This window comes from Pocillopora damicornis, chromosome 12 (genome assembly GCF_964200805.1).
Source record: "Pocillopora damicornis chromosome 12, jaPocDami1.2, whole genome shotgun sequence".
Lineage (NCBI taxonomy): Eukaryota > Metazoa > Cnidaria > Anthozoa > Scleractinia > Pocilloporidae > Pocillopora > Pocillopora damicornis.
Window position 1 is genome coordinate 313,689 of NC_142681.1, and position 21,722 is coordinate 335,410.

Sequence of the window (21,722 nt, forward strand, 5' to 3'; positions counted from 1 at the left end):
ATCCCTTAATTTATATTTGTCTTCATTCTCATCACTTGTCTGCTTGATATCGTGTTGATGTTGTAGGGAGAAATTCTGCTTTGGTCACTTTGGGAGTTAGAGGTTAATACTCTCCCAAGTCTTTTACCATTTAGAAAAAGACGCTCTTTAAGAAATATTAAAATATTTCTTCTATATGTGGATGTGTAGACGTGTTATTAAGACCGCGTGCAGTGTAAATAACTGAATTACAGGTCTGGCCAGCAAAGAATAAAAAAGCAATAAAAAAATATATAGCTAAGGAAAAATTGATGGTATCAGGAACCAACAAGCATATAATGGCCAAACAATATCTGACCAATTCAGGTCAGGTTGAGTAATCTAGCCACTAAATTTGACGCTAAAAATATCTCAGGAATACTGTTCCGAGGCATTGTCAATTACATTATTGTGAAGTCCCTCGACACGTTTTAGTGTTTGCGTGTCAAGATGTTCCGTTCACAACTTCCGCAGAAGACTGGGGCTGCTACGTCAGCCTCGAGCTCTCACGTGACTACAACTCTTAGAGCAAAATGGCGGCTGAGATGACTTGATACCAACTTGTTTTGTTTGTTTCCAAAAAGCTATGGTCGTTTCTTCATTGTAAGAAATACAAAGAAACAGGATATCGCCTCCGAGGGTAGTTCTAAAACCACACCATGTACGAGAACGCTAAGACTCAAAATATGTTCCTGACACGGGCTCTGGAGAAGATACTAAACGACAAGGAGACGAAAAAATCCTATCACCAGCAGCTTAAAAAAGCGTGCGAGGTTGCGTTAGGTAAGGAATGACAGATGAAAATGCTGTCCAATTAGAAAGTCTTGTTTCAGCGTGAAGCTTACTTCGTAGATTCGACGTAACCTTGTCTGCGGAACAAGTTTACTAAACTTGTTTTCTAACGTGTGTGGTTAAATTTAAGTGCAAGAAATTCTTCTTTCGAAAACAAGTGTGAGTAACGGATGCCACATCTGCAGTTGAATTTTTCCTGTCCCATGTCAATTTTCCCATCAACGAGAGATCTGTCGGGTCATCCTGTGTAAACTGACGTTTTCGTTAGACGTAAATAGCGATCTTATCACCCTTAGTCGATCAACGTTCATTTAATGGTAGGAAGGTGAATTTCTCGTCACGCTCTGATCGTTCTTGGTTCTAGAAATACACATATTTTGCTTAAATATGTTTAGTCCACCTAACTTTGCAATTAATTTTCATATGAGAAAATTTTAAAATGAATTGCTTACTTTGGGGAGGCTAAATCTTTGCTAAAATGCAGACGGAACAGAAAAAGATCAATATCGATCGTAAAGGCTACCTATTATTGCTGTTTGAAATGTACTTGTCATCAATTTTAAAGCAAATAACGTTCAGTTCACTATTACCGTTTAATTTGAATCAGGTGAAATTATGTTATTTTGTGCGTATGGTCAGGTGGACATTCATGCAAATTATGATAGACGAAAAATATTTTCTTATAATTATTTTACACTGAGCATTAGACTCATGATTATGAAGTGAGATAATGGGTGACAGAAAAAGCTTAATATGTTGAATCTTAACACCAATTTTAAAGATCATGAGTAGAAAAATTTTGGTTTTGGTGTTTTTCCAAAGGGGCTGTATATAAACTTAGTAACAAAGAAAGATGTTGATTGAATTACATGTTGCATTAGATGGTTTTCTATCACTGTGTAGACAATTTCCTCTTCATGGCAAGTACAAGTGGAAAGGAATAAACAGCCAGAATCTTAATTTTCACAGATCTCTCTATGTTTGTACATAATGTCTGTGGGAGATAATGAAAATGGTTTCTTGAGAAAATTAGAACTGGATACAACATTTCTGATATTTAGAGAGATATTTATGCTATTGATACTGATCTGTTCTGGTGTTGGTAAACCAGAGTTGATATTGAAAGCAAATGTATGTTCATTTTTAGAAGAGATTCACAAATCTCAAGGAGCTGTTATTGCTGATGAAAGGTAATATTTTTTTGTTATCATGGAGAAACAAGCAAATAACTTTTGATCAGGGAACTTAAAAGGTTTGGTTTAAAGTGCCAATAAGTTATTTAGAAAATATTGAGGTGAATACAAAAGTTGAAAACAGCTGCTGTATGAATACAATATTGACCTTAAAAGTTAGAAGAAATATATTGTAGTTATTAATCACTAATCACAAAGATACTTCTTGAAACTCCTAGACTATGCTTTAATTTTCTGCAGCTTTATGACTACTCAAAATTTTTCTTTATATGGAAAAGTCAATTCACACTACATATACTGTATACAAATACTGCTGTGATCATACCAAAATAAGAAAAAACATTTATGTACAATGAGATCATCACCACATCACAGTCTAACTAATTTCAACTTAGACTCCAGTGCAGTGATAATTTGGCCACTGTACCTCTCACTTTGACTAGTGTGAGTTGTACCTAATTACCTGTTTAGTAATAAGCACAATTTTTTTGTGTTTGTGTACTCAGTGATGGGAGTCCATCATCAGCTCTACCTCCTCCTAAAGGAAAGCAGCCTTTCATTGAAGCAGACAAATATTTCCTTCCGTTTGAACTTGCCTGTAAATCAAAGTGTCCTCGCATTATTGTTGCATCTCTTGACTGTCTACAGGTATTGTCACCTTTACAGTATTTTGTGCACATTGCCTGTTAGTGGTTACTTGTCATTTTTTTGCTATAATCATTGCATAGGTTGAAACTAGTTAAAATTGATTCTGACTCTTGTCTTAAGGACACAATTCTATCACAAGCATACTGATTATCAAAATAAAAATAAATAGTCACCTAGAGCAAGGTTTTCCCGCATCATGAACCCTTTTCAGTGTGACAGCAATTTATCATCTAATGTGTTTTGGTCTCAATATGGAATATGTCAGGGATATATTATTTAAAAATAAACAGTCTTTTCTATATTCTTGATCTTTTTTTTTTACCAGAAACTCATTGCCTATGGACATCTTGCTGGTGATATCCCAGACAGTACTGATCCTAACAAAAAGCTTTTGGACCGTATAGTGGAGACAATCTGTGGCTGTTTTGTTGGAGTTCAAACTGATGAAGGAGTCCAGCTTCAGATAATCAAGGTGAGAGTTGACTTACACACTTGTGTTTCATTCAAGATTTTTTGAAAACATTATTTTCTTGCAACTTAGATTAAGATACCTAGTTTTTATTGGCAAATCACAATCAAAGATATTCTGAAGTCAAAGTGTTCTTTGGAAGCCAAGTTTCTTGTGCTCACTATCTATAAGAATATTTGTATTAATTTGGGTATTTGCTATACAGCTATTCACTTATTGCTATGAAAACTGTGTTAAGCTTTAGCAGTGATTGGCCACTACATTCCATCTTGACTAACCTTTGACTAGAACAATTTTATGTTCTTGACAATGTACAAGTACTCTCATGCATATTATTTATTAATTTCCACTTTTAATTATGTAAACATGTGTTAACAAAAACTGTGTGCTATGTATTTTACCTGTAGGCTTTACTTACTGCTGTCACCTCCAACTCTTGTGAGGTTCACGAGGGCACCCTCCTTCTGGCTGTGAGAACTTGTTACAATATTTACTTGGCCAGCCGCAATCTTACGAACCAAAGAACAGCTCAGGCCACCCTTAGTCAGATGATAAGTGTAATCTTTCAAAGGATGGAGGCACAAGCGGTAAACAGAAATGATGAGTTGTTTACTGTGGAAGGAAACTAGCTATGAATACTAGCTATATATGTACCTTAAATTTTGAAACTGAGGATGAGTATTTCATTAAAATGTAAAGACTCAATGAAGAGTATAATCTGTGTTTAGGATGAGATGAAAGTGATTGGTATACATACATGTATGGTGCTGGATGCAGAAAGTCAGTTTTAGAGGTAGTTCATCCTCTTGGCTAGAATCACATTTACTTGTACTGTAGTAAATAATCTTGGTCAATAGATCCAAGAGGGATGGCAGGAATTAACAGTTAATTTTTTTGTGTGATTCCCCAGGCTTTATGGTTAAGGTTACCAGCAAATTTTTTTGGCTCAATTATTGATGAAGTATCTGGATTGGGACTGATTAGGGTTTAAATCTTTACCTTGAACTCATTAAATGTGTTACAAATAGTGTGTAATATCTCTTTATTTTTTTAAATTCTAGGCTGCTGAAGAAGAATTGAAAAATTCTCAGCCTGAAGAAGAGGGTGTTCAAACAGCTTCAACACCTACACCAACTGAAACAACAGATGAAAAAGAACTTGATAGACCCTCCACTGAGGCATCAAACTCACATGAGCATGAAACAGACTCTGTGGTGGAAGGTCAGGAACCAAAGAGTGCACACAGTGACATTAGTAGGATAGAGGGAGGGGTGGATAGACCTGACATTGATGTGGATGAAGGTGTTGATCTGCAGGGTAAGTTAATATTTTACGTTTTTAGTCAAATGACATTATACACTTTGTCAATGGCTGTGATCTATTAGAAATTTTTTTTATGACATTATAAGGGACAATGTTCGAGAGGAGTTTTTTATTACAACGTTCAAGCAATGATGTTTGAAAGGTGTGTTTTCTGTTTTCTGACTGTAATGAATTTTTTACTCTTCAGCTGATGATCAACTTGATGACAGTACTAAAGAATCTTCACCAAAGGGAAAAGAAGAGACAGAAGCATCCTCTAATCCTGAGGGGGGAGATGACAGTATAGTTGAGTCCACTGAGCAGCCAGGGGAGAGTAAAGAAGGAACAACGTTTGAAATGTGTGCTGGAAATGTCCCTCTGAACGGTATAGATGACCACACAGCAGAAGAAAAGCAGGATGAAAAAAGTGCTGATAATGCACCTGGTGATGGAGATGGAGATGGAGATTCTGTTAAGGTACTGTGCATGTATGGAATGAAATGACATATCTTCATAGTGGCTTACAAGGAGTAATAATTTGTTTATTTTTTGTCACTGAAAGAATTTATTTACTTTGCCTTTGTCAGGTTGAGGAACCAAGTCAGATTGAGTCAGAAAATCCATCAGGTATTTGAATTATTTATTGATTGGATAACTTTGCAATGTTTAGGGCAATATCAGAGAAGTTCAGAGCAGTTTGGTTCTGTAAGAACATTATTTTGTCATTTTGTTTGTTTGGTTGTTTTTTTTTATACCTCCTGTACATGTTGCAAAAACATTTTGCTTGGTTTTGTTACTAGATCAGAGCATTCTATCAAATGGAGAAATCAGTGAAAGCAGTCCAGAAAAAACAAATCCAAATGGAATTTCACATGATGACCTTAATCCACCTCCAACACCAACTGAAACATCATCAACCATGTCGGATGAGCTGGGTGACACCCACAGTGAGTCAGGAACTGAGGCAGAAGGAAGTGCATCATCAACGTCTCTTAACAGTCAAGCTGGTGGCCCTGTCAAGTTCTCCCATGTCTCTCAGAAAGATGCGTTTCTGGTGTTCAGGTCACTGTGTAAGCTTTCAATGAAACCGTTGTCAGATGCACCTTTAGATCCTAAGTAAGTGGCCATGGGCTTTTGTTGTTTTATTACTTTGTCCCTTATAAAGACATTTATTTATGACAAGTAGGGCATTACTGCTGCACATGTATCTGTAGCTTGTCTTGGTTTCTGTACTCTTCTTAGAAAGGGATGTTTGTCCTACTCAGGTAATTCTTTCTCTCCCCCCCTCTTCTTCCTAAGCAATTTTTCAAGTCTCCCTTGGCGTTTTCTGGTACCCATGTTATACATGTACTCCTGCCCTGTAGGTTATTTGTCCACACCATTAGAAAACAGTAAGGAAGGTTTAAAGCTGGACTAAAACATCTTAAAAGTGGTTGCTAAGAGGCTGGTAGGGTGTTCTTCACAACAGGAGACCCAGCTCTTGGTAAGACACTTAACTCTCCCAGTGGTGCCTCTGTGATGTATTTTTTAAGTATTCTTAATCTATTTTGTCTTTTGTGTGTGTGTCTTTAGGTCTCATGAGCTGCGATCCAAGATTCTGTCCCTAGAGTTGATGTTGTCTTGTCTTCAGAATGCAGGCCCCGTGTTCTGTTCTCATGAGATGTTTGTAACAGCCATCAAACAGTACCTTTGTGTAGCTTTGTCCAAAAATGGTGTTTCTTCTGTTCCTGCTGTATTTGAACTTTCACTTGCCATCTTCTTAACTTTGCTGTCATCATTCAAGACACATCTCAAGATGCAAATAGAGGTTAAACTACTTTGAGTTTCTAAATATTAAATGAGGTTGTTAGAGTCTTTCTTCTCTTACATTTAAAGGGATTTTCCATAGGGGAGGGGGGGGGGAGGAGTTTCTGTACTCGAGCATCTTACCAGTATTTGAGGATGAGTATGCCAGGCAGATTTATCATAATTAAAGAAATGTTTTCCTTCACAAAAAGAGTTAACAATTACCCCAGGACACCCCTCCCCTTAGCTATGCACATATCATTTTCCCAGTTTTCATATATCCTTTGGACAGTTTCTTCAATGCATTATTTTAGATTCATACTAATTTTGTTAAGATTTGATAAATGTTGGCTGGTTCTTTCATCAGTCTTACACTCTATCCATTTATCCAGTCTATACTTGTTGCATTCTTTTGTTTTTTTGAACTATTCTTTTTTCTTTAAAATTGCTTGAGTTGCAATCAGTAATGTACTGTCTGTCTGTCTTAATTGAAGGTGTTCTTTAAAGAGATCTTTCTGAATATCTTGGAGACATCAACAAGTTCATTTCAACACAAATGGATGGTGATGCAGGCTTTGACACGAATATGTTCAGGTGGGAATAAATTTGTTGCAGTGTGATGAAAGATTCAAGTCAAAATGATTTTAAACCAGTAAATCATTCTCATCTAGTTTTATTTGTATTTTTCTTTGTTCTGGAGATTTTATCATAATTTGTAAATGAAAGAAAAATACTATTAAACTTTTTGTGAAATAATTTTTAAATCCTATTTATCTTTTAGATGCTCAGTGTGTTGTTGATATTTACCTGAACTATGACTGTGACCTTTCATTGTCAAACATCTTTGAACGACTTACAAGTGACTTAGCCAAGATTGCTCAAGGAAGACAGGCTATAGCGTTAGCTGCTACTCCAGTAAGTTGGCTGCAAATATGACACACATTTTTGTTAGCTGCTAACCTTAATCGACTTTGATATCTATTCTTGTTTATTCATAACTGATTGAACCTTTTGTAGGAATACTTGGACAATAACTTGTGGATATTATGGTCACTGTCTCACAAGTGATATCCTTCAAATATCTATGGATACTCCAAGGGTTACTTACACTAAGCTTGGTGATATATTACCAGTGCAGTTTTCCTCAAAAGAAAATAATTAATTGGAAAGGAGAAAAGGAAATTTTGGGCTGACTGTAACATATTATCATAGTGGTGTAGTTAAGAGCCCAGGTACATTCCAACTGTTGAGTCTGTCTCCATAATTCCCAGGTATATTTCACCTCTCAAATTTTGATGCTCAACTACTGTATAGGAGAGATAAATGTGGCACAAATACCTTTTTGTATAATAGGTTGAGACACATGGAAAATGATAAGCACTTATTGAATAAAACACATGACAGCTGAATATGACCAACTTGGTGACCAATTTTTTTATAAAAGTTATTTGAACAATGGTGGTAATAGACAAGTGGTGTGTTTTATTTATTATCATTCTGTCTTAATTTTTTGCCATTGTTGTTTGCTATGCCCAGGTGCAAGAGAAAAGTATACGTCTGAAAGGTCTTGAATGTTTGGTGTCCATACTGAAGTGTATGGTGGAGTGGAGTAGAGAACTTTATCTCAACCCTCATTCTCATGTAGCTAACTCCTCAGGTGAATCCTTTATTCTTTAGTGATCAGGGTTTTATTTGCTAAACATCAGCAGTAGTTACATCTGAAATAATCCACATGCCAAGAAAAGATCTGGTCCAAAATGTCAACTACAGATGTAGATGCAGCCTCTCTTCTTGGAGAAATGAAACCCTGTTAATAGACAAGTGGTGCTCATAGTAATTCACAGACAGTTGTTTGAGTAGGATTATACTGTAGCCCAAACCCAGAGTATACAACTGCAATTGTGTGTGATTTTGTAATCAAAATTCAAAATTACCTTTTGTACACCCAAACAACTCCCGGAAAGGGGAGATTTTATGAGATTAGTATTTAGAGGTTGTTGGTGTAATTTGATATTTAGTTTTTATTAGTGTCATTTGTTATCTCAAAAGCAGACAGGTGTATTATTGTCTTTTTAATCTATCACAACAAAGTGGAAAATTCATTATTATGGTGGCTTCTTCTTCTTCTTCTTAATTTGTGCCCCTTCACTCTTTTTATAACAGATACACCAACCCCAGGGGTGAAGAGAAAAGTTAGCATGACCGAAGCTGACTCTGAGGAGGCTGGAGGAGATCGCAGCAGTTTAACAGAAGATCGCATCAGCCTTGGTTCAGAGCTCAAATCATTTGGTGGAAGTCAGGGTTCTCTGAACTCCACATCAACAACTTCAACTGTAGCACCAGACAATCCTGAACAGTTCGAGTCTCTGAAACAAATGAAAGGGCTGATGGAGCAAGGAATTGAAAAGTAAATAACTATAATGCTAGAGTTGTAAGATGTAGTTTAGAAAAAGTACTTGTGTCCTTTTGACCTCAATTTTAGGTTACAGTGCAAACACAACAGGAGAACTCCATTCATTAACAGATAGTATTAAAATTGCAACCATGTTACATTCTTACAGGTCAAACCTTGCTCAGCATGTGTTTTTTTGTTTGATGTGTTTGTTTGTGTTTTTTGCACCAGATTTAATAAGAATCCCAAAAAAGGAGTAAAATATCTCCAAGAAAATGGTCTCCTTGGAGGCACACCAGAGGAGGTTGCTGAGTTTTTACACACTGATGAAAGATTAGACAAAGTATGTGGAAATAATTTTTTGCTGTGATGAGTGACTGTTGATTTTTTTAAAATTTTTATATTTTTTTCGTGTTATACTATTATTGGTGAAAAAAGGAAGCAAAAAAACTTTCACTAACAAAAATTTATTGGTTTTTTTTTTTCAGACACAAGTAGGAGAACTCATTGGAGACAATGATCTGTATGTTCTATATGTTTATTCATTCATACTGTCTTTTATTTTTGTTATGATTCTGTGGGTTCTCTTGTATCTAGTTTTGCTATTCTAACAGGTTCTTCCGTCAGTTTTATGAAGTTTACAATTTTTTTGATAGTGCCTTTTTTGTTGGTGTATTACAATCTCTGTATTGATATTTTTTTATTTTCTCTTTAGTTTTAGCAGAGAAGTGATGTACAGTTACATTGACAAGTTAGATTTTACAGACCTGGACTTCGTATCAGCGCTACGCTTGTTTCTTAATAATTTCCGACTTCCAGGAGAAGCTCAGAAAATTGATCGTCTCATGGAGAAGTTTGCCAGTAGATATCTAGAAACAAACCCAACGTAAGGACATGTATTGCATGTTCTTATTCAATTTTCTCAGTGTTCATTGAGTAATATGCATGAAGAGATAAACAGTCTCACTTACAGTAGGCATCCCATTTTCTGCTGAGTTAAATTGGCTGAGCATAGAACTGTTGTGAGGAAGGGCAGGGGTTTAGCTACATAGCGAACCAATCCTAGACACTGAATTCTTCTTTGATAGGGACAATAAACTTTAGGCCTCATTTTCTGCATCTTAAAGGTTGTATGGTCTGCAAGGGATGTTAACCCTTTTACTCCCAAGATCTCATTAGTAATTACTTCCTACTGTCTCCCTTACAATTCTTACGATCTTACTTCAGAGAATTGGTTATTAAATCAACTAATAATCTACTAAGTGATATTTTTCATTCTCATCACTTGTTTGCTTGACATCATATTGATGTCGTTATGAGAAATTCTGTCTTGGTCACTCATGGGGTTGCCGGTAAAGGGTTAAGGAACCCATGCAGTAATCACAAATAGTAGGGCATAGAGTTGCCGGTGCTGTGGTCTGCCCTTTTTGTCACACTGGGTGGGGTAGGGGGAAGTAAATACCTGCAGATATTGTGTTGCAAAGGTACTCAAAAATCCATTGGTAAATAAAGTATTCAGAAAAGTATTTAAAATCTAGTCAATAGAAGAATCAGTACTGACTTTTCCTTTGTCTTCTAACATAAAATTTTATTTTTTTCTTTAGAAACACAGTATTTGCAAGTGCAGATGCAGCCTATGTTTTGGCATACTCCATCATAATGTTAACAACAGATCTTCATAATTCCCAGGTATATGCCATAAGTGCTTATTAATTGTTTCACAATGCATTGGGAAGAAAGGTTTCCAATTTTTTTTTTCAGGTTATATCCAAAAACAGCCAGATATGGAGGGAAGATTTCCAGGGAGGGGGGAGGGAGGGTATCCAAAAAAATATTTATAATAAATATTTATAACGGTGGGGCTGGGGGCCAGGGGCCAAAGCCTTAGAAAAAAAACTGTGTCCCAATTAGCATAACAGGGATAAGAGAAGCAAAAAGGATCATCTCTGTTAGAGACACAGCCATAGTACATCTAGATGTGAAAATGAGGCTGAAAAGAAATTAGATCTGCTTGTGTTTCAAACTCTTGGCGGTCTTGCAAATAGCTGTGGAGCCTGCAGAATAGGTGTAATTTTCTCTTTTTGCATATTTTGAGCGAACAGAGATGAGCACAAGGCTTGTACTTTGCGCTTACCTCATGCTTGCCTCTGTTTCCCTCAAATATGCAAAAACATTTTTTGCCTGTTCTGCAGATTAATGGCTATGTAGCAATTTAGCCAACAGAGTTCATAATATGTCTGTAAAGGATGAATACTCCACAGTTCAATTATACTTTTTCCATGTATTTTCTGGTATGAGATCATCCTTCACAGTGCTATTGAGAACTCATCCAGTCACCGCCTACAGGAAAGTTTGATACCAAAGTTGGTTTTATTAATCAATGTAACTGTTTACCTTTGATTAACAGGTTAAAAGGAAAATAACTAAAGAACAGTACATCACAATGAACAAAGGAATCAATGATAGCAAGGACTTACCACAAGAGTATCTGGAGTCAATTTTTGATGAGATATCTCAGAATGAAATAAAAATGAGAAATGCACCCAAGACTGTCAATAAATATAGCACCATCTGTAAGTAGTACTCCTCTTTGATTTACAAGGAATAAGTAGTTAAGTTTTATAAGAGAGAGTGCCAAATTTACACGATTGATCATCAACATGTATGTGTAGATTTAAATTGTTTTTATGCTTGTCAGGTTTGGACTTAATCAATCAATGTCAGTGATTAGTCCCTGGCCCATATCAAGGGTTTGCTAATACATTGTTAACTGTCATAAATTGTTGTTACTTAGATCTTCAAAACGAAAAGCAAAGACGACTTTTGTACTATCAAGAAATGGAACAAATGGCTCAAACAGCCAAGATTCTGATTGAAGGAGTCAGTCAAATTCAAACAACATTCACATCTGCAACTCATGTAGAACATATTAGACCAATGTTCAAGGTATGTGCAAGGCTCCACATTCGTTAAACTTAATCCTGTGTTGTCTCTCACTTTTGATAGATATTTGAGAACTTTCGCTGTATTGGTACAATGTATATATGTTTATGAGTAGGCTTTTGCTACACTCTCTTTTATAGGTTACTTGGAGTCCTTTCTTAGCAGCCTTTAGCGTGAACTTGCAGCATTCCGATGACCAGCAAGTTGCATCACTGTGTCTGGATGGCATACGCTGTGCAATCAGGATTGCATGCATATTTGGAATGCAGGTAATTATTGGTCAAGGTAGTTAGTATGTTTGGTTTCGTGCACCTGAAGTTTTGAGATATTCGTTAGTTTTTGGGAATTCTATGAAACTCATTTGTTCAAATGTAAATTTTGCTTAACCCGTTTTATGGCTCCTCATGTCTGTTTGAAATTCCAAATATTTACTATATTTTTCAAATTACAGCTTGAACGAGACAGTTTTGTCCAGGCTCTGTCACGGTTCACACTGCTCACGGCAACAGCTGGATTACATGAAATAAAAACAAAGAACATTGACACAATCAAGACACTTATAACTGTGGCACAGACAGATGGCAACTACCTTGGACGGGCGTGGCATGAGGTAGACGTAGCGTATTTAGCTCAAGATTACACCTCTAGTACAGCCCCACAGGACGATTTAATTTCAGTTTTTTGGTCTAATCACAGAGCGTAGAGAAGTAAATCAAATTCAATTCCAAAGTTATCTCTATACCTTACATATGTTCCTCAATTGGATTTTCAGTGTGATTTTGTTTCAACGATTCTGCCTAAACAGGTTCCATTAAGAACAAATCTGAAAAGTGCACCATACTCACCTGGCTCTAAAACATTTGTTTACAGATACTGAAGTGTATATCTCAACTGGAGCTGGCTCAATTGATTGGAACAGGAGTGAAAACAATGGGACCAGGCACAGGACCAGGGCAGGGAAGCTCTACTCCTGTGTCAATAAGCTCTACTGGACTTGTTCCCTCAAACGGTTAGCACACGTCTTTAAATATCATTCAACCTCAGAGGAATGTTGCACTACGAAAAATCTTCTTACCTTCGTGTTTCCAAGTGCAAATACTGTGTATATCAATTTTGGTTTTTTTTTTCTTATAATTTCATTGTGCAATACATTTACGTCTTTGTTTTTGCAGATCCTAAGAAAATCGCGTACATCCAGGAAACAGTTGGAGAGACAAGTTCGCAGAGTGTTGTTGTTGCAGTGGACAGGTGATTACCAGTGCACGCTTTCGTATATTGCAGATCCGATTTTCTTGTTAATCATTTTTAATTTGATTTATTTTTCCAATGGCTGTGTAGAATATTCACTGGATCAACAAAATTAGATGGAGATGCGATTGGTAAGTGGGATGTTCTTCAACAAATGACATTACGGTTTCTACTTAACTTTTCCAGTTCTTCGTTTTTGAATGACAACTTAAGGTACTGCTTCCACTGCACCAAGAAAAGCAAAAAAATTAACCAACCGAAACAAAAAAACTTACTTAAATTTTAGTTATAACTGGACCACGATAAAAGAAAATTACTGTTCAACCTCAGTGCTAAAGATATGTCATGCAGGTCTTTACACTTGCTTTTAAAAGACAGTAAAAACAATTCTATATTTTCTACCTGTTTCGACTGTTTTACGAGTGTGATTTTATCAAGTTAGAGAAATGTAAGGCGTTTACACTTACGGCTACGTGTTTATTGTCCACAGTTGACTTTGTTCAAGCGTTAGGAACCATTTCATCTGAGGAACTCGCGAATCCAACCCATCCAAGAATGTTCAGTTTACAGAAAATTGTTGAAATTTCTTATTACAACATGAACAGGATCAGGCTGGAGTGGTCCAGGATCTGGGCCGTGCTTGGGGATCATTTTAACAAGGTTACAATCATTACCCAGTGTTGAGTTAAATTATGTCTTTTATCTTTTTCGATGGGTTAGTTAGGGCGGAAGATTTGGTTTTAGAAGATCTGATTTGAAAGCGATACGTGACGAAAAACAATAGCCATGTTAATGAGCGTGGTGCACTGTATTGGGAAAGTTTAAGTTGTACGGATGACTGAACTTGAAAATTATCACCATCTTGTTTATGCTTTTGAAGTATTGCAGCAATTTTATTGACTGAGAGTGGTGAACTCTAACCATTTGCGTCATCCTGGTTGGCTTATTCTTGGTTATTACTAATAAGGATTTTGTAGTGCTGAAGTTTAAGGGAGGTTTACCTTTTAACATTCAAGTTCACCTGTTTTTATTCCAGTGTGGTTGTAATCCAAATGAGGATGTAGCATTTTTCTGTGTGGACTCTTTACGGCAACTTGCTATGAAGTTCTTGGAGAAAGGCGAGTTACCTAACTTCCGGTTTCAGAAGGATTTCCTCAGACCCTTCGAATATATCGTCAAGAAAAATAGGTTGGTATACGAGTCTTCTTAACCTCTCCGTTTTCCAACGACTTACTTTCTTCATCTAGTGTTTTGCCTTAGACTGTGCCATTTCCAAAAACACGTTTATTAATTTCTTTTCTATCAATTACAGATCAGCAACTATTCGCGACATGGTCGTCCGCTGTGTGGCGCAAATGGTGCACTCGCAGGCTCACAATATTAAGTCTGGATGGAAGAATGTTTTCTCCGTCTTCCATCTGGCTGCTTCCGATGAAGATGAAGGAATTGTAGAACTTGCTTTTCAAACGACTGGTATGTTGATATTTGCGGGCATCCTTTGTTGTTGTTTTTGTAACTCTTTGACGTAATGGGCCATAGGTAATGGGCAATCACAAAGTGCAAATTATTCGTTTTAGTGTTTCATATTCAGCAACAGTTTTCCATCAGCTTCTCCTATCTGCTTGCTTCTTTCAGCCACTATATTCGAGAAATACTTTTCCGCCACCATCGATTCCTTTCAAGACGCTGTCAAGTGTTTATCAGAGTTTGCTTGTAATGCTTCGTTTCCTGACACCAGCATGGAGGCCATTAGACTCATTAGAAACTGCGCTAAACATGTGTATGAGAATCCAGAGGTGAGGCTGACTCTGTTATTTTGAAAATTATTTGCAGTTCGTTTCTTTCTCCATCCTTAACGTTTCTTATTGTGTTTCTCTTTCTTAATGAGCTAATTTTTTTGTAGTTTCTCTCAACTTAAAGGTAGTTTGCTCATTACAAGAATTACTCAAAAGATTATGATTCAACCTCTATATTTATACTACAGTAGCTCTCCTGAGTCATTTATAATATTTAACGCTCGCTAAGATTCCTATGACGGAATTGTGTGATAGGGTTATATAAACGTATATTGGCTAGTTGGTAAGCTCACAGATAAGATGCATGCTTTGTAACGCTCATTAAGACGATTACTTTGTGTGACATCGTCCCAGATGTTCAGAGAACACAGTGGTGAGGATGGTGGAGTCCCGGAGGCCGATAAGGTGTGGGTCAAAGGCTGGTTCCCAGTGCTCTTTGAGCTGTCGTGTATCATCAACAGATGTAAGCTGGATGTACGAACAAGGTTAGTTCCACATTGACCTTTTTTGCCGCTAATCTCTGTGATACTCTTGCGGTTTTTACCTTTTTCTGACTCCGAGAGTATGTATGCAGTTACGTTGCGTTCTCATTAGTCATTGTGATGTTTACTTTTGCTCGAACTAGTCTTTGCTCACTCGTAATAAACTCTCGCACATAGAGATGCCCTTCAAACCCTTCACATTTCCTTGCAGGGGTTTAACTGTGATGTTTGAGATAATGAAGAGTTATGGTCACACCTTCCAGCGGCACTGGTGGAGAGATGAGTTCAGAGTTGTGTTCAGGATTTTTGATAACATGAAGTTACCAGATCAACAAGTAGATTGGTCGGAGGTAAGCAGAAAAATTCGTTATCAAACTCAGTGGGAATATTTATTACCTTTGACGTGGCTTGTGTGCAGACTTTGCACTCACCTAACCTTTTAGATCAAGGTTATGATATTGTTGGTATTGCTTCAATTAGAATTGATGCTGATCACGAGCTATTTATTTGTTGTTAATACAGAAATCAGAGTGGATGACCACAACTTGTAATCACGCTCTGTATGCTGTAGTTGATGTGTTTACACAGTACTTTCCGGTGTTGTCTGATGTTCTTTTGGAGGACATGTTCTCTCATCTGCTGTGGTGCGTCCAACAAGGTCAGTTTCAATTGTCTGCATTGTTTTCTTAATTCTAACATTCGAAGCTGCTTTCAGACTCATCAATCCCGCGAAAATCAGGACAAATCAAGTGATACCAATGAGAAAGAGGAGGTCAACTGTACGTGTTACTTACCAGGTTGTTTTGATCGGATAACTAGATATTAGTGACGGTCTTTTTGTATCAGTGAGGGCAAAAGGTCAATGTCAAGAAATGATTCGCTTTTCAGTTTCACTTGACTTACCCTTTGTTTTCTTTTTATGTCTATAAGATCTCGAGCCCTTACTTCCTACTTGGATATCAGAACAATCAGAACAAAGGATTTCCCCCATCACTTCATTCTCTCAGATCTTTCCATTCAATGATTAATCATATACTTTGCCCTCTCAGATAACGAGCAGCTGGCGAGGTCTGGTACCAACTGCCTTGAGAATCTTGTAGTCTCCAACGGTTCCCAGTTCTCCTCTGAGATGTGGGAAAGGGCGTGTCGCTGTATTCAGGATATCTTCACCTCCACTGTACCCAGTGAGCTTCTCACATGGCGACCGGAAGTGCCAGCTGTCGGGGTATCCACCCCAGATTCCACACCTGCTCAAAGTCCTACACTGACTCCAGACAAAGGGCATGCAAGTGACAATGTAAGATTCAACCCAGAAAGTAATAACATGATATAATGGTAAAATTGCAGAGCATTGATATTGTTCCTTTTAACGACCTCTTTACTTGAATGCAGTTATTTAAAAATTGCAGATTTTGTGCTTTTTTAAGAAAACTTGATCACAACTGCTGAACAGAAGTTTTTTTTTTATCAATTTGATCGTGTCGTCAGTCGTTTCTGTTTAATTTTCTCGCCAGAAATCAGTGGACATGGAAGTTAACCCGGAGCACGACATTGTACCTCGCCTAGAAGAAGGTTTGTGTGTCTCCATTGTAAACTAACTTACTAATCCAATCATATGCTTAGAGAAACGTTAGCTGAGTTATTTGCTGAACTCGGAACCTCACAGTTCCTCTACCCACCCAGGAGTTTAAATGAGCACCAGTTAACTTTGTTAGGGAGTTTCCTTCGATGGACCAGCGTCCCGTGGAGGAGGATTAGCAGCACTCTTAGGAACATAGAAGTCGGGGCAAGCTTCAGTAGTACTTCGCCACTAGGCTCATGAGACATGAACTTTTTGCGACACGTGGGTCGTCACTACTTCGGAACAAATCATAGCAAACAACTTAAAGCAAGCTTACCTGTACTGCGCACCGGATAAAATGAACGAGAGAGACTCTGAGTGCTATTTTTTCTCTTTTGAATCATTGGTTTGATCTTTGTACCTTAGACGAAGATGAATGGGGAGTGGACACACTTAAAGACGAGAAGCCTGTTGACACTGCTGAAGATGCCCTGCAGGCTCAAGAATCAAGAACCTCGGAAGAGAACACACGTCCTGTAGTTGAGGTGGAGCATTCAGATGAATCTTTCCGCCACTGTGAGTACTGCGTGTTCGTTTAATCAATTATATGCTGAGAGCAACTCTCTCCTGTATGTTGAAACTAAACTGCAATTTCATTAGTGTTCTTAAACCAGCTCCGCATCTTAAGCCATCTGTTATGCCAAACATAAATTGATGGCGACTTGGTTACTGGAGTTTTCCTGCGCATCAGATAGTTTACCTGCTTGTCTATTATTTGAATTATTATGGAATCGTACTGCTATTCTCTTAACGTTGGTTTTGTGATTTGTTTTACCACACTGCTTAGAAATCCGCTCTATGGTTCCTGTTGAAAACGGACCACAAAACGAGCTACGTCTTCCTTCACCTCCGACTAAGCGCAAAATTTATCATTTGTCTTGTTCTATTTGCTCAAACGAAGTTTTTGACCTTGCGGATCCTAGCAGTATGCAGGAAGCTTGATAGAGATGAATCTAATGATGGCATGGCTCATTATTAGAGAAGTTCTCTGTAGTTTAGTGCCGAGTTAGGGCACTGGTGTGTAAATTTAAAGGTGTAAGGGCTAACATCTCTTTTTTCACCTTGTTACTTTTTCAGATGATACTCCAGAGCAGTTGTTCACATCGCTGTTGATTCGTTGTGTTGTCCAACTCGAACTTATTCAAACTATTGACAATATTGTGTTTTTTCCTGCAACAAGTCGAAGAGAAGACGCTGAAAATCTAGCTTTTGCTAAGGTGGGGATTACAGTAAATAATATTTTTTGTTAACAATGTATGGAATTTAGGCTATTAATAATTGTGAGAAGCAGTAACGATTGCGTGATTAGCGAGAAATGGCACAGAAGAAAGTTCCTTCAGTTCAAGTAGGCTGACCCATGGAAAAATCGTCCTCACAGTTTTGTCCGACATGCACACAGTTTTTAAAATGATTAAGGAAGCCAAGGAACCTTTTAACTAAGAAACAACAAGATAAAGAGAAGGAGTTGTTGGGGCAACTAGCAGGAAGAAGTCTGTTCTTTTACCTTTTTTATATTTCATTTTGCCTTGGGTTCTACATATATGGATCACAGCAAACGTCAAAATGTGATCTGAAACTACGCAGATACACGTGAAGTAAATCTGCTTGAAAAACTTACACCAATAGATTTACAGAATGATAATTGTCTTCTTTTGCAGTCTGGGGATGTGTCCCGTGAGCGTGTTGGTAGTACAACCAGTGCAGTTAGCGAGTCGCCCTTCGGTGAAGGGATGTACCCATTTCTTAGTTCCCCTCAATTGCTGCTCTTTGTTGATTGTTTAGAACAATCACACAAGTTTGCCAAGTCCTTCAACGCCAATAACGAGCAGAGAACCTTTCTTATGAAGGCCGGTAAGTTCAGGAAAGCCACATCTGTTTACTGTTTCAACCCTCGAACTCCTATAACTGATATAAATGTACTTTCTCCTTACACTTTCAATACACTATCCATCAAACAGGTGACGAAAATAGACACTCATTAGCCAGAGGGTGTTACATTACTTTTGTCAACAAACTTCGGGCGCTCTTCGAAATTCTAGTCTCACTAGTCCGCACAAGTGTGTTAGTGGCTAAAATACGCACGACTTCCATTCCGCGTAGTCTGTAAGTTCCTTGTTTAGACAACGGTTAGTGCAAGCATTTGTTGACTGCCAAACCACTCGAACCAGTCTGTAACTTTCACTTAACATTAACATCTCTGAAGCAATTGAGAGGGAAGTGCATGGCAGCTAGAAGGAAGAATTACTGCTCTGATCTTGGGAGCTAAAGAGCAAACTCCATACATGTCTCAATGTAAGTCTTTCCTCTCTAATCTCATTTCTGAGTGACATGTCTTACGAGTGACGAGGACAATTTTTATTGGCAGGTTTCAAAGGTAAATCAAAGCCCAACCTGTTGAAACAGGAGACCTCTAGTTTGGCTTGTATGCTCAGGATTCTGTTCAAAATGTACGCAGACGAAGAAAGAAGAGATTCCTGGCCAGAAATTGAAAACCGATCAGCCAGGTAAGAAATTCAGTGTGTCTTTGTTTGCCACTAATTAACATTGTCTGAAATCATGTTAAGTAAAAGTTACATTTTCTCTGCGGAACGAAGAAAACCATGGTAGCCTAAACTTTGTAATTTTGCCACTTAACGGATGCTAAATTCGGTGCTCTTTTTTATTTCTTTGTGTAAGTAAATGTTAAGTTTTTCAATTGTTAGTCGCCAGGTTGAAGAAGAGTCTATTTATGTGTCATATCTATTTTCTTTCAGAATATGTAAAGATGCGTTGCAGTATTTTGTTTCGCTGGAATCCTCCAGTCATCGTGATGCTTGGACATCCCTGCTATTGCTACTATTGAATAGGCTTCTCAAGCTTGATGACAACAGGGTAAGATACAGCAGAACTTTTCTCTTTATACAAAACCCATAGTCAATGTGAAATCAAACAGTCTGGTCGCAAGTCCTCCTCTAATACCTTCTCACTTCAGCTTCTATTCACGTGCGTGTTCCTTTTGTGGGAGTTAATAGAATTAAAAGCAGTTCGACAGGTTTTTTGAATAGCGGTGAGAAAGGTTTTGGACAAATGGCGTTACAGGCGCCCTTTGTCATGCTTGTTTAGAATTCGAAGGGAACAGTAATACCAACTACCGACGGCTTCAACGATGCAGCACAGTAATATTCTCTATTTAAAAATCCTCCTGATACCTTAAAAGGAAAACGGTCCATCTAATTACTATTAAAGAGATAAACTGAACCACTTAATATAGCTATTTTTTTTTTGTTTATAATTCCATGTATCCATTTTTGTTGTTTCGTATTTTGGCAGTTCAAGGTGCATATTTCTAATTATTATCAAACCCTGTGCGACATGCTGTTGGTGGATAATAAACTGGAGTTGCGCTCTGTGCTCAGACGAGTGTTTCAGCGAGTGGGTACCACGTTTGGAAGCTTTGCGAAAAGCACCTCATCAAGCTGACAAGTTTCTTTTTTTGTTTGTTTTTTAGTCCCCTCCTTAGTGAGCCATCCATACGTAGATATTTAATTCTGAGTCATTGTCAATGATTGGTTTTAGAATAACCATGCAAATACCTGGGAAACTGTATCCATTGTACTAGGTAATTTTTATGAACTGGTTATTTTTTTTGTCTGTAGACGAATTTTCGCGCACGATTTGAGAGTAACTCCGAATCTCGAGTACTCCAAATCGAGAGCTTTGTAAGAGGTTTGTCCCAGGTTTTTTGCGAAATTTGCGCGGCTTGACAGCAGCAAAGTAAGCATTTATGAGAGCGGGTACTACATGTATGTGAGTATGCAACTATATGGGAAGGAAAGAGGAAAAGCAACCAATGATCAAACCTGTCGTGTACCTGTCACAATGTGTTTTACTGACCGTGATTCATAGGTGATGTAGACACTCAAGTTTTTAAAGGTGAATGTGGGAATTATTGTTAAGCGATATTTAATGTTGGTAGATATACAAAAGAATTCTTCTTACCTAGATTGTAAGTTAGCGAATTTCGAATTTTCTTTAGTGGAAATTAACACCTACTAGATTTGCAGCTGTTAATTTCTTGTCGTTTGATCTCCGATCATTTTTTGTTTGTGGTTTTTGATGAATGTCTCAGCAACAGTTCATCTTTAAGGTGGAATTTTGTGACTTGGCATTTTCGTTTTGTATGATAATTTCAGATTCTCATTAATAAAGTAATGACAGAAGTAAAAATGTGAAGCTCTAAACAGTTAAATGACTTGTAAAGGAAGTGAAATGAAGAGAAACTGAAATGACAAATTTCGTAATAAAAGAAAATATTATAAAACGATTCTCGTATTGTGTTTAATCTCTTTAGGATGGTCCTCTCATATCCTCTTTACCAAGAGATATTTATTGGACATTGAAAATATTATTATTTTTTATAAGCTAATTGGTCCTTTCTCAAAAAGACATGGCTCCGTCCCTCTAAAACCTCAAAAACAAATTCAGGAATAATTTATAGCGTATCAAAAAGCGTCTAATTAGCCTTCTGTTTGGTGCTAATTCACAGTCCTTATGGGTCGCGAAAAATCCCTCCTGAATATTAAAACTGAAAAAAATTGTGCGTGAACAAATCGGACCGTACAGATAAATCAACAGCGCATCGACGAATAACATCTGATAGATTTGATTTCTTTACACTAATTACTTAATTGGGGTCTAGGAGAAGGGGAGAGCCCCGGATTTGTCCAAACCCAGGGATGTTCAAGAATGTGCCAGTTTCTCTCTTTCCTCGAAATTTTTGGTCAGAATTGGTCCGCTACTGCAATAGCGAATTGTCGCTTACGCAGAGTTTGCTGGCCTTTAAGCTACTTCTACTAAACTGTTGAACTTTTTCATCGGAACAAAGGTTAGTTGAAGATATTTCATTCTCTATCTTCAGTTTTTTTAACTTAATTGCTAACTCTAAAAAGACTTCCTACACGATGCATTTCGTTAGAAGCGTTTCTGCATCTCTTTCGCTCCCTCTCCATGAAAGTCAGTTTTATTCTCAAATTTATAAGGTAAAATTCCGTCAA

At 37.4% G+C, this 21,722-nt stretch overlaps 1 protein-coding gene across 1 annotated transcript; it reads left to right on the forward strand.

Annotated features, from left to right (window-relative positions):
• Positions 1-528: 528 nt before the first annotated feature.
• Positions 529-20,989, forward strand: LOC149035958 (brefeldin A-inhibited guanine nucleotide-exchange protein 1-like). The gene is made up of 40 exons (XM_089190187.1): positions 529-801; positions 1,958-2,000; positions 2,510-2,651; positions 2,977-3,123; positions 3,528-3,707; positions 4,182-4,437; positions 4,631-4,899; positions 5,010-5,049; positions 5,223-5,538; positions 5,995-6,229; positions 6,702-6,801; positions 6,989-7,122; positions 7,744-7,864; positions 8,371-8,614; positions 8,831-8,942; positions 9,088-9,122; positions 9,315-9,485; positions 10,204-10,288; positions 11,007-11,172; positions 11,394-11,545; positions 11,683-11,811; positions 11,994-12,152; positions 12,413-12,551; positions 12,715-12,790; positions 12,881-12,921; positions 13,281-13,450; positions 13,827-13,978; positions 14,103-14,263; positions 14,426-14,586; positions 14,941-15,071; positions 15,280-15,418; positions 15,591-15,726; positions 16,118-16,365; positions 16,583-16,640; positions 17,056-17,205; positions 17,767-17,906; positions 18,348-18,540; positions 19,055-19,193; positions 19,443-19,560; positions 19,999-20,989. Exons 1-40 carry the CDS (start codon positions 678-680, stop codon positions 20,146-20,148), a joined length of 5,862 nt encoding a protein of 1,953 aa, XP_089046313.1. The 5' UTR covers positions 529-677; the 3' UTR covers positions 20,149-20,989.
• Positions 20,990-21,722: the final 733 nt, after the last annotated feature.